This window comes from Heloderma suspectum, chromosome 2, assembly GCF_057233095.1.
Source record: "Heloderma suspectum isolate Gila_16-S chromosome 2, 16-S_ref, whole genome shotgun sequence".
NCBI lineage: Eukaryota > Metazoa > Chordata > Lepidosauria > Squamata > Helodermatidae > Heloderma > Heloderma suspectum.
In genome coordinates, this window is record NC_139459.1 from 306338069 (window position 1) to 306351618 (window position 13550).

At 40.2% G+C, this 13550-nt stretch overlaps 1 protein-coding gene across 1 annotated transcript in view; it reads left to right on the plus strand.

Moving 5' to 3' along the window:
* LOC146354929 (uncharacterized) overlaps positions 1-13550 on the plus strand; it is a 154078-nt gene that overhangs the window by 7335 nt on the left and 133193 nt on the right. The window contains exons 2-9 of the mRNA XM_084840190.1: positions 584-655; positions 1124-1209; positions 1684-1767; positions 3078-3187; positions 5503-5625; positions 6488-6564; positions 9063-9280; positions 11052-11217. Coding sequence (XP_084696316.1) covers positions 584-655; positions 1124-1209; positions 1684-1767; positions 3078-3187; positions 5503-5625; positions 6488-6564; positions 9063-9280; positions 11052-11217 — 936 coding nt within the window. The remainder of the gene's footprint in view (positions 1-583; positions 656-1123; positions 1210-1683; positions 1768-3077; positions 3188-5502; positions 5626-6487; positions 6565-9062; positions 9281-11051; positions 11218-13550) is intronic.

A 13550-nucleotide genomic window follows, 5' to 3' on the forward strand; every position in this document is an offset into this window, starting at 1 on the left:
TGTCTACCTCACCCCTAACCCAAAGAAGGGTGGGGGGAACCAAACAACCCAATGAGGACTGAGCATGCTCAGTGCTGAAGGAATGTGGACTGACTAGAGGAAGTGGGGGTTGGGGGATGAAGGGTCTGGAATCCTGAACAGTAGCCCTCTACAACGCAACATTTGCTGTAGGTTCAACTTGTATTTCCCTCACAATGGACACTATCCAGTACTGCCACTGCGCCTCCGCTTGTTCTGTTTTACTGTGGGACCAAACACTAGCGCTGCTTTATGCAAGATCTGCTGACCTGCCCCATTCCAGAAATGAGTATTTCTGCTCATTTCCGGGGTTGCTTAAGGAAGAGCTAGCTTCCTGTTGTGCTCACAGTGGATACTGTTCTGTGTTTGACATACCATGGGACAAGCCCACTACCAAAGTACCATCTCTCGTCAGTATTCTGAATGTGTCCTACTATTGTAAATTCTGACATAGTGATAGGTGCTATTCTGTCATAATTTTAAAAATGTTTTCTCTTAAATTGACACAATGTTTGTTAATATCTCTTTCTTGCCCAATTCATTTTTTTAATTTTTTATTGTGAAGATTAACTTTTCTAGATGAAGTAAATGTCACAAAATCTGAAGAGCATCGAAAATTAAAAGACTCAACACAAGTGTAAGTACATGTATGTATTATCTATAGAGATCTGTCTGGAATAGGATCTAAATTTTGGAGGATATGAGCATCCATACCTCTTTCCTCTTGAGTTTTGTATGCTACACATGTTAGAATTCTTTGTTGATGGTGTTTTTTCTGACATAAAACAGTTTCTATATCATTTTTTGCAATGAGTCATTGTCATAACAAGGTGCAGTGCTTGTGATTATTTATTTATTTATTTGGATACATATGCCATATAAAGTCCAGTTTATTTTCTTTCACAAATTTTTCCATGTGATTTCCAGAGCTGTGAATTAAATATACAGGAGGAAATAGAATGACGTGGAAGTAATCACAGATATTTTTCTAGACAACATTTTCTTCATTGAAATTTTATTTAATTTTTTATTATCCTTTTAATACTCTTTTTTCAAAGTTGTTTAAGTGTATCTCTAAAATATGAAATGATTCTTCCTGTTCCAGAATCACAGCAAAGAACACCAACTTTCTTACTTTTGGCTTTGTCTTCATTAAAAGCTTCTCCCAGCAAGGTTTAGATATAGTAGGAGGTAAGACGAAGTAAACTACCCAATATTTTAAAACTCCACAGAATACCTGGAGAAATGTTATTGCTTGGATCCAGACTTTGCCTTTCTTGAACGGAACTTCTCCTTTCATCCATGGAAGGCTTTTGATCTAGTGGAGAAATCCTGGTGGTAGAGTAGGGGAGGAGGAAATTTTAGTTGATTACCCCTTCGACTTGCAGCTCCCTTGGGTGATCCTCCGGAACAGCATGGGAGGTGGCAGTGGGGGCTGCAGTCAGTAGGGTAAATTGGCTAAAATTGCCTCCCCCCCCCCCCGCTTTCTGCAAGCAGGAGTATCCTGAGTGGAACTCCGCTCAAAGTGTCTGGGTCCAATCCAATAGCTTTTATTTAACAACCTCCCCACCCCCCACGCATCTCACCATGCTTTCCAGTTACACAAGACTAGATTTTTTGTCTACAGTCATTTCCCAAAACACTCCTCTTCACAATTCCTTTTAGCAACCTATAACAGCAAGAGTAAAAGAATAGTCCTGGCAGATGGAAAAGGATTTTTCAGCTTGAATTTGCTTCCTAATTGTACTGGTGAGTTGAAACTATGATCTGCCTTCTGTTTTATTTCACATATCACATTTGTTTAGATGTTTACCTTTCACTGGAAGAATCAAACAGTAGTTGCATATAGTGTGTCCACTCTAAGCTTTACACCAGGAAAATATTTAATGTTTCATTGCCAGCTACCATTTGGTTGATTTCTCTGGTGAGCATTGTTTGTCTTTAGTATTTTCCTGGTGGTGTTACGATTTTGTTTTTAATTGTATTTTTATTTTGTGTAAGCTGCTTTGAACACTTTTGAAAAAGTGACATATAAGGTTAGTTAATAAAACTTTCCTTGTTTTCAAAGTTATTGGAAGCAAAATATTAATTATACATGTTTTATATCAAAATGAGATAGAATTGATTTAGATATTTGATAATTTGTTCTTACACTAGATGTTCCCAGCCATCTCCTAAGGGCAGTATCCAATGATGCCTGTGTGCCAGAAGGATCCACCACTGGCTAGTACTTCCTAAAGCAACTGGAAACACACTGAAATGCTCTTTTCTAGAATGGAACATGCTAGCAGAGCTTGCACAAGGGAGCTTTGCTGACCTGTCCCATTCTTGAACACATTCTAGGTTACTCTAGGAAGTACTAGCTTCTGGTTGTGTTGACACTGGATCCTGCTGGCACAACACAATCAGCAGAGGTAGCACTGGATACTGTTCTAGGTGAGGAAATTCATCCTTCAAAGTACGCCTCTGTTCCATAGGGTCCTGAAATCTTGTTCTCCTTTGTGAAACTTACATGCTGTTATAGTCTTACTATACCAACCTAAGTTGGTCCAATAAAACATCGTTTTAACTGTTTGTATCTTCTGTTGATCTGAGTTGGTCTATTGAAGGTTGTATGGATTAAATTAGCCCTAAAAATAACAAAGAGTCTTGTGGCACCTTAAAGACTAACAAATTTCTTCTGGCATAAGCTTTTGTGGACAGTAGCCACTTCATCAGATGCATTACCCTTATGTTTATCAGCTTGCCTGGTAGTCATGGAATACAGGTGAGTGAGCAGGCTGGTAGATGGATTACTCCTTCCCTTCTCTGCCAGTCTGTTTGGTAGAAGGCAGTTCTTTTTACTAGTCTGCCAAAAACCTAGTAGCCTGCATTTCTATGCTGGCTGTGTAGTAGGGGGGTTCCCTTCCTCTTCAGCCAGCTTAGAAACAGGCTACTAGCATCTTCTCAGGCTAGTTTGTTTGTTTTTACAGGCTAGTAACTTTTCTGTGTTCATTTACAAGGCTTGGTTACATTACCAGTTTTATTTTTTTAACCTTGTTTTTGTTTTAACATTTTAGTTAAAAGGGAGATGAGTTTTCAAAAGTATCAGTTCAACATGGCAAGAATCATCACTTATTCTGAAAAATTCAATGTTTACTTTGTTCTGCAAAAAGATTTTGCAATTAAGGTAAAGTTGTGTACTGTTCTTGATATGAAGTACTTTTCTTATGAGAAAAGAGTCAATTTGCAAATTATGTCAGTAAAAATAATAGGATAGTTTTAAGATCTCCTTGTTTGGGACAAATTAATTCAAGAAGATTTGAGCAGCTTGAGACTACCACGTGTTATAGTCAAACATGTGAAACTGAGCCCGAACACCATATTAAATTAAAAACCATAATCTTTTAAAGTAACAAGCATCTTTGGAAGACTGGTGTTTTGAATGGAGAACATCATGGGGGTGTTTAACCCTTTCACTATCTACCATTTCCCTGAAAACTGGATGGGGAAAGATTAAATGCTGCTCCTTAATGCACCACATCTCTACTCTAAATTATACTGTCTTAAAGGTGCTTTTTACTTTTTGAAAAATTCTTGGGGTTCAGTTGCATGTGTTTCCATGAGACATGTTATCCTTTGTGAAAACTTGCATATGCTTCAGCTATCCCTGTTTACCAGATAATTTCAGTGTTTTGGTACCTGTCTCTGGTAATTCACGCTCTGTGGTTGCATTTTGCCTCAAGGGGAGATTTGGGGGATGCCTTTTAAAAAATTAGGTGCTGATTGTTACTGGAGTTGCCATTCAGCCCTCCTGGGTGTTTTAGATGTCCTATGGACAGGGCCAGACAGACAAGCATTTTGCTTTTAGCCCATATGCATGTGAATAAACAGTAAAGCTGGAGACCAAAGCACATAAATTCTATTGAACTCAGTGGTTCTAACCCCTGAGTAAACATGCTTTAAATTAGACTTTTAAAGTCACAATGTAGTGCATGGCTTGCCATTTTGTATGCTGCAACTGGTGGGGTTCATTGTCACCTGTATATTACATATTGTAGGGCATGTTGTGTTTTTAACTATATCTTAATGGGAAGAACAAGCACCCCATTTGTTTTTTAAATTAGCACCATTACAAAGTAAATGAATGTAACATATGGGAGGTGGAGAAGAGCTTTTAGCATAGGGGGTCAGACAGTCATCCTTGTGTGAGATCAGGAATGAGAGTTACATGAGAGTGTCCCTTTTTTATCTGTATAATGTTAGAAATTTCAGTATTGATTTTCACTGTAGTAATCCAGAAGTTGTTCTTGCCGGAGTAGAGTTTCTCAGCCCTCTTATTTTCATTCCCAAGCTTATTTATGTCAGCTCTGTATCCATTAGGGCTGTATCACAGTTTAGCTTTTCCAGCACATAAAGTATGAAACTGTTGTATTTATTTATTTATTGTATGTTTTGGTCATGCAATGATGGTTTCAATCTGAAGATTTAACCTTTGGCTTGCCTATAGCAGACTCGATAGTTATATATAACTTTACTTGCCAAGAATGATCAACTATAAAATTCAGAACCAAGTATTGTTTATGATCACATGAAACAAAAAGAAATAAACTTATCTCAGAAGAAAAATATGACATTTGCCACAATGTTATTCATGCATTTAGGTATAAGAGGAGAGTGTATTGGAATATGCATCATTAATGCTGAACAATGGAACCAGATATTAACAGAGACAGTGGGTACCATTACAAGGTTGGAATAAATATAACTGTGCAATATAATTTCTCCCCCTGAACAACCGTGTTTAAGTGCTTTAAATATATCACAAACTAATCACAAGGATTTTTAAATCTTCAAATTTCTTCACACATTCCGTGGTTAAACTATTGAATTTGCTATGACCAGATCTAGTGATGGCCACCAATTTGGATGGCTTTAAAAGTGGATGAAACAAGTTCATGAAGTGTAAGGCTGTCTGTGGCTACCAGCATGATGGTTCTATATTACCTCCAGTATCAGGCAGTATGCCTATGTACACAGGGTGCTGAGTGTTCGGGCTTCCCATAGGCAGCTGGTTGGTCACTGTTTGGATAGGATGCAGGGCTGGATAGGCATTTGGTCTGATTCAGCATGGCTTTTCTTATGTTCTTACTTTTCTGGTGTATTGGGAGAGCTTCTGGGCTGAAACTCGGCCTAGAAATATTTTAAATAATTTTGCTACACAAATAGAATGTAGATTGTTAAATTAAGGATTTTAAATTTAATTTTAAAAGGTTGGCTAAAGCATAGTCTGTAAATGAGGACCAGTCATTAGATATACCAGCTCCATATCTTTTGAGGATGCAGTCCTTTTTTTCAGATGTAATTTGTAGCTGCTGGAGTCTGTTTTAAACAATGCATCAGGATGCTTAAATGAAGTGCATGGTCAAATCCTGGGCATGTGTGTTATTTTGTCTCCCACAAGATTTTTAATATAGTTTTGACATCAGCATTTGTTTTCTTAAGGTTTTCAACAAGGATTATGCTGAGATTTGCTCAGTGGAAAATCCAGGTTCAGGACAGTTAACATTTATATCATTCAACCCAGTGAAAGACGAACTCATCTGTGGAGGAATCAAAGGAGTAAAGGTAAGTGATTGGTTATCTATTATATGAACATTAGTTGCTGAAGTTATATATTTTCTGTAGTAATTTTGAAGGCACGCCATGAACTTACTAGGACTGAGAATTTGTGTGTTTTGCGGACTGATTAGGAAAATAAGGATATATAAAAACTTTTGCCTTGTGAGTCTCTTACTTATTAGGACTGAAAAGTTGCATGTTTGGGGAACTGATCAGCAAAATTAGGATATATGAAAACTTTTGGCTTGTGAGTCTCTTACTGGAATCAGTAATATCAGTAATCTCTGTAGTTTTCTTCCCTGAATCCTCTTTGAAAGTGTCACTTGGTAATGGCAGACACGCATATCATAAATACTGAACATACTAGGAGTTTCATCACAGAGAACAATCTGACCCATAAAGAGTATTGAATTATTCTCTTTCTACTGAATTGTTGAACTAGTGGCTTTAGTTGAAGAAAAAAGGCTTGTGTTTATTCTTGTCTGGCATAGAAACCTATAAAATGATCAGTTCAACTCCTTTATGAATCAGTTTGCCTTCAAACAATTATTTTTGAGTATAGATTGGTTTCTTTGTCTTCATTTATTGTATACACATTTCATTAGCGAAAAAGAACATAATACATCTTTATTTCTTCTGGTTATCAGTGTTTTTTGTAATACCAATTTAAAATTGTGATGGTTCCAAAGTGTAAATAGGTCTCTAAAAATGTTTTCACTCTTACAGCTCAATCATATGCATATTTACTTGGAAGTAAATCCCACTGTGTCCCAGGTAATTGTGCATAGGATTGCAGTCTTAAATTTCTAAATCTCTAACTCAAGCCATGTAAATTTTTCAAGTTGGTTTATAATATTTTCTCTTTTAGACTTGGAAGTTTAAAGAAAAGAAGGTCCCGGTTCAGGCTAATCCTATTCCAATGTACAATTATAGCCTTTTCCCCAGGTACATGAGTTATTTGTTTTGAGTTTTGGACTGAACATTGATATAATCCAGATGCCTTCATGTGTCCACTTTACTATAATGATATATACACCTTATTGCTTCAATATCACTTGCCACTATTTCTATATGTGACTCTAAATACACAATTATATGGGGGTATGACTATGAGAAAATAATGCTTAATTATTATTTACAATGTAAGATAACCAAATACATTCATCTGATAATGGTATACGTGCCACTTGACTGCATCATTGCTATATGACTTTTGATGGTAGTATAGTGAATGATCCTGGTTCACTTTAGCTTTGAAGAGGCTAAGAAGAGGAAGTAAGTAGTGGGTTTGGAGAGGTTTCATGTGCTCCTTTTGCTCTAAAAATCACCCCCTGCCACCACTTTATTAGCTCAGACTTGAGTTTAAACAGACATCACATTTAGTTTGAAAACCTGCCCTACTTCCCCATGTACTGTCACAAATATTGACATGCCTTTCAAAGTATACATTAATGGGCTCCTGCTGTAGCACCTTCTCCACTTCATAATGTACCTCATCTTCTGAACCAGTCTCTCTCTTCCAGCCCTTACGTGATTTGCTTCCTATGGCTTAGCAGTCCATTTAACCCCTTGAGACACTTCCGTCTTTCTGTTACTCCTAGCATCTGCAACTTCTCAGGGCCACTTCACAAGTTATAGTTTTAAGAAGCATCCTTAAAATGCCTTGTTTATGCTAAGTAATTATGCTTCAGCCTTTCAAGTAAATTTGGCAGAGAGCCAGAATTAGCGATATACGTGTGTATGGGGGTGGCATTATTCTTTTGGTACAGCATAATACGTTAAAATGCCCCTCTGCTTCCCTGCCTCTGCCTTTCCCCCCTGTGCTGAAGGAATCACTGCTTGCCTAGTGTTTGGGTAATACAGGCAGGGGAATTTACCCTGGAAAGTGACAATGTAACATATTAATAGCAGATGTAGAGAATTCTCAGATATTACAGGTTTGATGTCATTGGATACTGTATATGACAGTACATATCATATTTAATTGAAGCTAGTTTTTTCTTCCAGGTTTCCATATGGACAGTGTATTGTTGTCTGATGCTGTTACGTGGCCCAAACTGATATCACTAAATAAATAAATAAATAAAGGCTAAATAGAACATATCTTAAATGCATTAAAACATGTAATGCAAGTATAGTTTTAAAAATAAATTACCACTGATTGGGGCCATGAGGCAAGGGTTTAATCCCTCCCCTCCCCCCCCCCCCCGGCTGCAATTTGCGAAGTGGAATAAGTTCCCAGTGACACCAATGGAAGCTTCCTCCCGGAGGCAGCTTTCAGCCGTGGGGTGCGTGTGTCTGATTTTGGTTGGGGCTGTGGCAGGGGAAGGAAAGATTAACCCCCACCACCACACACACACACGTGCTGACCATGGTTACAACCCAGATCTCCTCCCATGGCAGCAATAAAACAGCACTTATGTAAAATGCTGTAATGCATTTAACTTAACTTGCAATTCAGTCCTAAATCAGTGGAAATTTATTTTTAATCACATGGTAATGTTTTTTTTCTATCTATTTGTGGAAAAAATATTTTGGTTTGCTGTCTCTTTCTGTACCTTGTAATGTTGGCTTTGTCATTTGTGGTAGTTAAGGTGCTGGAGAGCAGAAAAATGAAAATCATAATCCCATTTTTTTTTGTCCTCAGAAACAATCTGAAAATAGATTTGAAATCAACAAATAAGCCTGTGTGATATAGTATAGACTTTTTGTTCAACTTTGGATGACCAGAATTGTTCCTCCGAAAATTTAAGTCTTAATCCAGCTTCAGGCCTGGGATTTGGAACAGAAACTGCCTTGGTTGCCCTGTGGGATGGCCTGTGCCAGGAGAGGGATGGGGGAGTGTGACTTGCTGGTTCCCTTGGAAATATCTGCAACCTTTGATACCTTAGACCATGTTATCCTTCTGGATAGGCTGTTGAGATGTGGGGACACTGTATTGCAGTGGTTCTGTTTCTACTTAGATGGCTGATTCCAGAAGTTGATGCTGGGGGATTATTACTCTACCCCATGGCATTTGTACTACATGGTTCCTCAGGGCTCTGTTTTCTCCTACAACCTTTTCATCCTCTACATGGAACCACTGAGAGAGGTTATCTCCGGATATGGGCTGAGGTGCCACCAATATGTGGATGACATCTAGCTCTAGCTCTCCTTTTTGCCTAAGACAGGTGAAGCAGTTGGTGTTCTAAACCAGTGTTTGGGCTCCAGAAAAAGCTGCTTCAGAAGGCTGGAGGACCTTCGAGAAGATTGTGGGAGATGATGCTAGGGGGTGCAGAAGAATTCCCCTCACAGAACCCCATATTTCTTGCCCAGGAATGACCACTCATATGAAAACATCTTTTCCTATATATCTGGTTCTAACAACTCTCTGTTTTCATCATATTGAAAAATATTCCCAGTATTTTCACACTGTAATGTTTTGATAATGTTTTTAAATACAGTACAGAATATCCACACATGGGGAAAAAGTGGTGCACAAATATGGATTTTGATGTAATTATGCAAAGATACTACTGCTTTTCTGAAGGCCACTTCTTCTGCTACGACATTTATGGGAATATGATACTTGAGATACGAAATGCACACCAAAGTGCTATTGTCTCCTGTGTCTACTCATCTGATATTCACATTTTGCTCACTTCCTCCAAAGGCAGTGAAAGTAAGTTGATCCACTGAAGCAGCAAATAATCTGTCCATATTGTCATACTTTATTTCACAGCACATTTTTATTGTTAAGTAAAAATGCAAGTGTTTTAAACCTACAGTATTCCATTAAATTGGTGGAATTCTCATTGTTAGTTTAAGTACTAAAGTCACAGGGATAGTAAAATAATACCTCTTATGTATTTGATTATATGCAAACATTTACTTAAGGAACCCAGCAGCGTAAAGCTAATCAGGAACAAAAGGTGACAGATCACAAGATGTAATGTGAACTTGGTTGCTATCTCATGTAATTATCGGTGTTAGATTGTACCAAAAACCACCACAGGATGCACCTTTAGGAGGATTAATAAGCTTTGGCTTGATCTTGGCTCCAGTCCTCAATAGAACCAGAAGACTGTGTGACGCTGCTTTCCTTTCCTGTCAAGAGAAGCCACTTTCTAGCTGCTCTGACTGCACTGCTAAAACCATGAAGAAAGGACCTTTACAGTTAGAAAAAAGTTCTGTTCTCTTCTCTGTCCAGGTCCTCTGTTTTGATTTAGTCATTATAATTATTGGGAAGTCTGTTACAGAGGTACTGTTTCTGTTTCACAAAATCTAAACAAGGGTCATGGCGTTTATGAGTCTTGAGACAGCCATGAACTCGTAAGAGGAATATATAGTGCTGAACTAGTAGTGGACTTATTGCTATGCCAGGTTTGTTTGGGGTTTTAAAAAGAACAATCTCTGTTTTGTGAACCACACATTTTGAGATGTCAGGACGATAGTTTAGGATTGGGGGTAGCTATCTGGTATTTAATATTGGATTGTTGCATTATTTGATGCTTAGAGGAAGATCTTGCCTTGATGAAGGCAAGACTAGATGACGTTCAAGTCTCTTCTAGTTGTAGAGTTCTGTGATTTAGGTTTGTGCTTGGTAAAATACTGGAGAATAGTTTGTGGATTATGGGTTGGAGCTAAAAATTTTGTTCTGTTTACAGAAGGAGCTTCTGTTCATGGAAAGGTCCTAGAGTTCATGGAACACACTATTCAAATTTTGTTCAATAGATACTTAGAAGCACCAGAAGAAGTTCGCTGATAGAGAGTTGCCTCCTTCTCCCCTGACAGCTCCCCCCCCCGCCCCTCCTAAAGGTTGGAGAATCCTCCAGAATGGTGTGGGCTCTGGTATGGGCGGCTGAGAAGGAAGGGTGGATCACCAAAAATTAGAGGCACTTTCTGTGAACTGCAGCCCATTCCAGAGAGTCCCCCAAGCTTTAGGAGAGGCTTTTTTGAGAGCTGCTGGGGAAGGAGGGTCAGGAAACTCACCTTCTGCCAGCACCTTTCTGCTGGCATTTCTCAGGATCCACCCAAATGATATCTACAACCCCCTACCCCTGACTTCTTTCAACCAAATAATCCCCCCCCATCCCTGCCCCCCCAATAATTGAAGCACAGGACATGGGTGGATCTTAACAGACACAGCAGTGAAAAGCTGGAGACTAGACTGCTATCCTCAACCAAGCACATAGCTGCAGAGAGATATGGGGGAGAGGTCCAGGCAAAGAGGTCCTTGAATAGAGTTGGGGAGCAAATTATGTTACCCCAACTCCCAGTAAGATTTTAAAACTGCTGTTAAGGGAGTCATAATAAAAGGTAGGCCCTTCTCTCCCCCCCCCCCCCAATTCAATCACTTGTGGAACAAAAGCTTTTGATCCAACCCTATACTCATAACTTGATTATTACACCTATACTGATTTGTGTTTTCTTGTTATTCTTTATATACCCAGTAAAATCTTGGAATGACTATGGCTGCTTGCTGCATGTATTTCAAGGTCATTCAAGAAGTGTCACAAAGCTTCTTCTGCACCCAAGCACTACTTCTTTATTTATCTCTGGATCTCTAGATGGATCAGTCAAACTTTGGTCATTTGATACACTGGATGTTTTTTACAGGTACTTTAATCAAGGTAGTATTCCCAATTTTTAAATAGACAGGGTTGGATTGAAAGGCACCATTCCAGGCTGGGAAGTCATAAATCTTACATACAAGGTGTGGACTAGCATTTCCTGCAGCTTCTAAAATACTACAGTTGCAGCCCCATGTACACCTACTTGGGGTACGTCTTGTTGAACACACTGTAACTAACGTACAACGAAACACAAAGGATTGTTTGTAAATTTGTTCGAAGTACTTTCCCTGAAAATACATCAATTTGTAAAGATGTTTAATTACTTCCTTTGTATGAGACTCACTGTAAATAGTTCAGTAAGATAAATGATTGTAGCGGCTCTCAAAAGGCTTCTATATGGACTGAAAATACAAATCATATTCAACTGGCAGTTTCCAACCAAATTTGTGTGTAATACAGAAATTAGAATGCTAAAGACTGATTTCCCTGGACTCCCGGAGGGAATGCAGTTAGATTATCCTTTGGGATAGCCCCTCCTCCTCCAATTAGTAGGCAGGGCCAACATCTTTTCAGTTCTCCTCCAGTAGAAGGGGTTTCCCACAGCTTCAGACCGACCCTGCCTGCTGGCAGACGAACAGGGCCTTTGGTGAGTTCTGCACTCAACGTGTTTTTTTCTAAAATTTTCTGCAGGTTCTCCCAACTGCATCCAAGATGGATTAGTTAGGGTGGGGTGGCTTTCACATGGTGGGGCGGGCAGCACAGGATTGGCTGCATCTCCAACCCCTCTCCACATTGGTGGTTAGGCTGTGGTGGGGTGTTTGCATACTTTTTTTCTTGTTGAGGTCTAGTGCTACAGCCTTTTGCGGCCCAAAAGGTAGGCAAACAGAGGCCACCGCAGCGGCCAGTGCAACAGATCGCGTGACACTTCAGGAGGCCCCAATGGCAACAGATGGGATGAGTAGATGCTCCTCTCCAACAGACCCCAGTAACCCCAGTGGGGAAAGGGTCTACCTGGGGTTTCTCCAGTAATGAAAGCCCTGATTACCAAGGAGATGAGGGGAGCCCTGGATACAGGGGCCGTAGAGGGTGCCACAACCAGATCTTCCCCACCCCCCAAGAAAGCCCACAGAACCAAATCTAAATGCAGATGCAGCCTAGCTAGAGGCCAATCTAAGCAGAAGCATAAGAAAGGGCACAAGTCTTCCTACCCTTCCTCACGAAGCAGCCCTTCCAGACGATCCTCCTCCTCAGAGTCAGGATCGCTCTCTGATAGGGAGTGCAAGAGGGAACAGCACAGTAAGCCGAGGTGGGAGGCCCCAGGGTGCTCAAACAAAGCATCTGTCAAGAGTTTCAATAATACCGTCACACCTTCTGAGAACACCAAACCCCACCCAAGTACAGAGGCTTCTGGGCAATTATCCTCCAACAGTTCTGATGTTCCTTCTGCACCTGAGCTAGAGGAAGCAGAACTTTCTGAAGAGGAGATGGACCAGGTAGCACCTCAGGTCACCCGCCTTTTCCAAGCTGAGTTGTTCCCTATTTTCCACGCCAAGGTGTGTTGTGCCATTCAACTTTCAGGTGACAAACCAGAAGGGGAAGGTGTCCCTCAATCCAAAACAGGGTCCAAAGTTGTTTTTCCACATGAAAACCCTAGTCGTTTCACAGTACCATTCCCTAACTTGTTTAAGGACTTATGCAAGGCCAAGCAGAACCAGCCAGCTAAGGCCAGACCATCCACTTGGCTGGCAAATACATTCTATTTGCTCCTCCAAAGAGGTCATGGAACAGATTAAGGTCCCATTGGTTGATGCTTCCGTGGCGGATCTCCCAGCGGATGGAGAAGGGGAACCACAGAATTCTTGTCACAAGAGGGTGGAGGCAGCACTCCATAAAGACTTTGAGGCCTCTTTGGTCACCCTACAAGCATCTGCAACTAATTCCATGCTTGCTTGAGGTGTGTACGTTCGAGCCTAAGACCTGGAAGCAATTGAATCAGTACCAAAGCATGTGAAAGATGGACTGAAGAAAATATCACACACAGCAGCATACCTCAGTGATTCTTCCATGGATGCAGTCCAGGCACAATTACAGGCCTTGGCAGCTAATGTAGTGGCCGGGAGAAGGATCTGGCTCCATAGCTGGGATGCCGATCCGGGATCTCAGGCCAGATTAGCTAATTACCCCTTCACAGGGACAAAGCTTTTTGGGGAACCTCTTGTAAAAATTCTGGTTGAAGAGAAGGAGAAGTCCTTGCCGTCAACCAAGAAGGATGATACAAAGACAGGAACACAGTCCTGTTTCCATTCCTACAAATCCTCAGGCAGATAAAGAGGTTTGGTGCTGCTGGGGCCAAGTGGAATGGGGCAGAGAGACGTA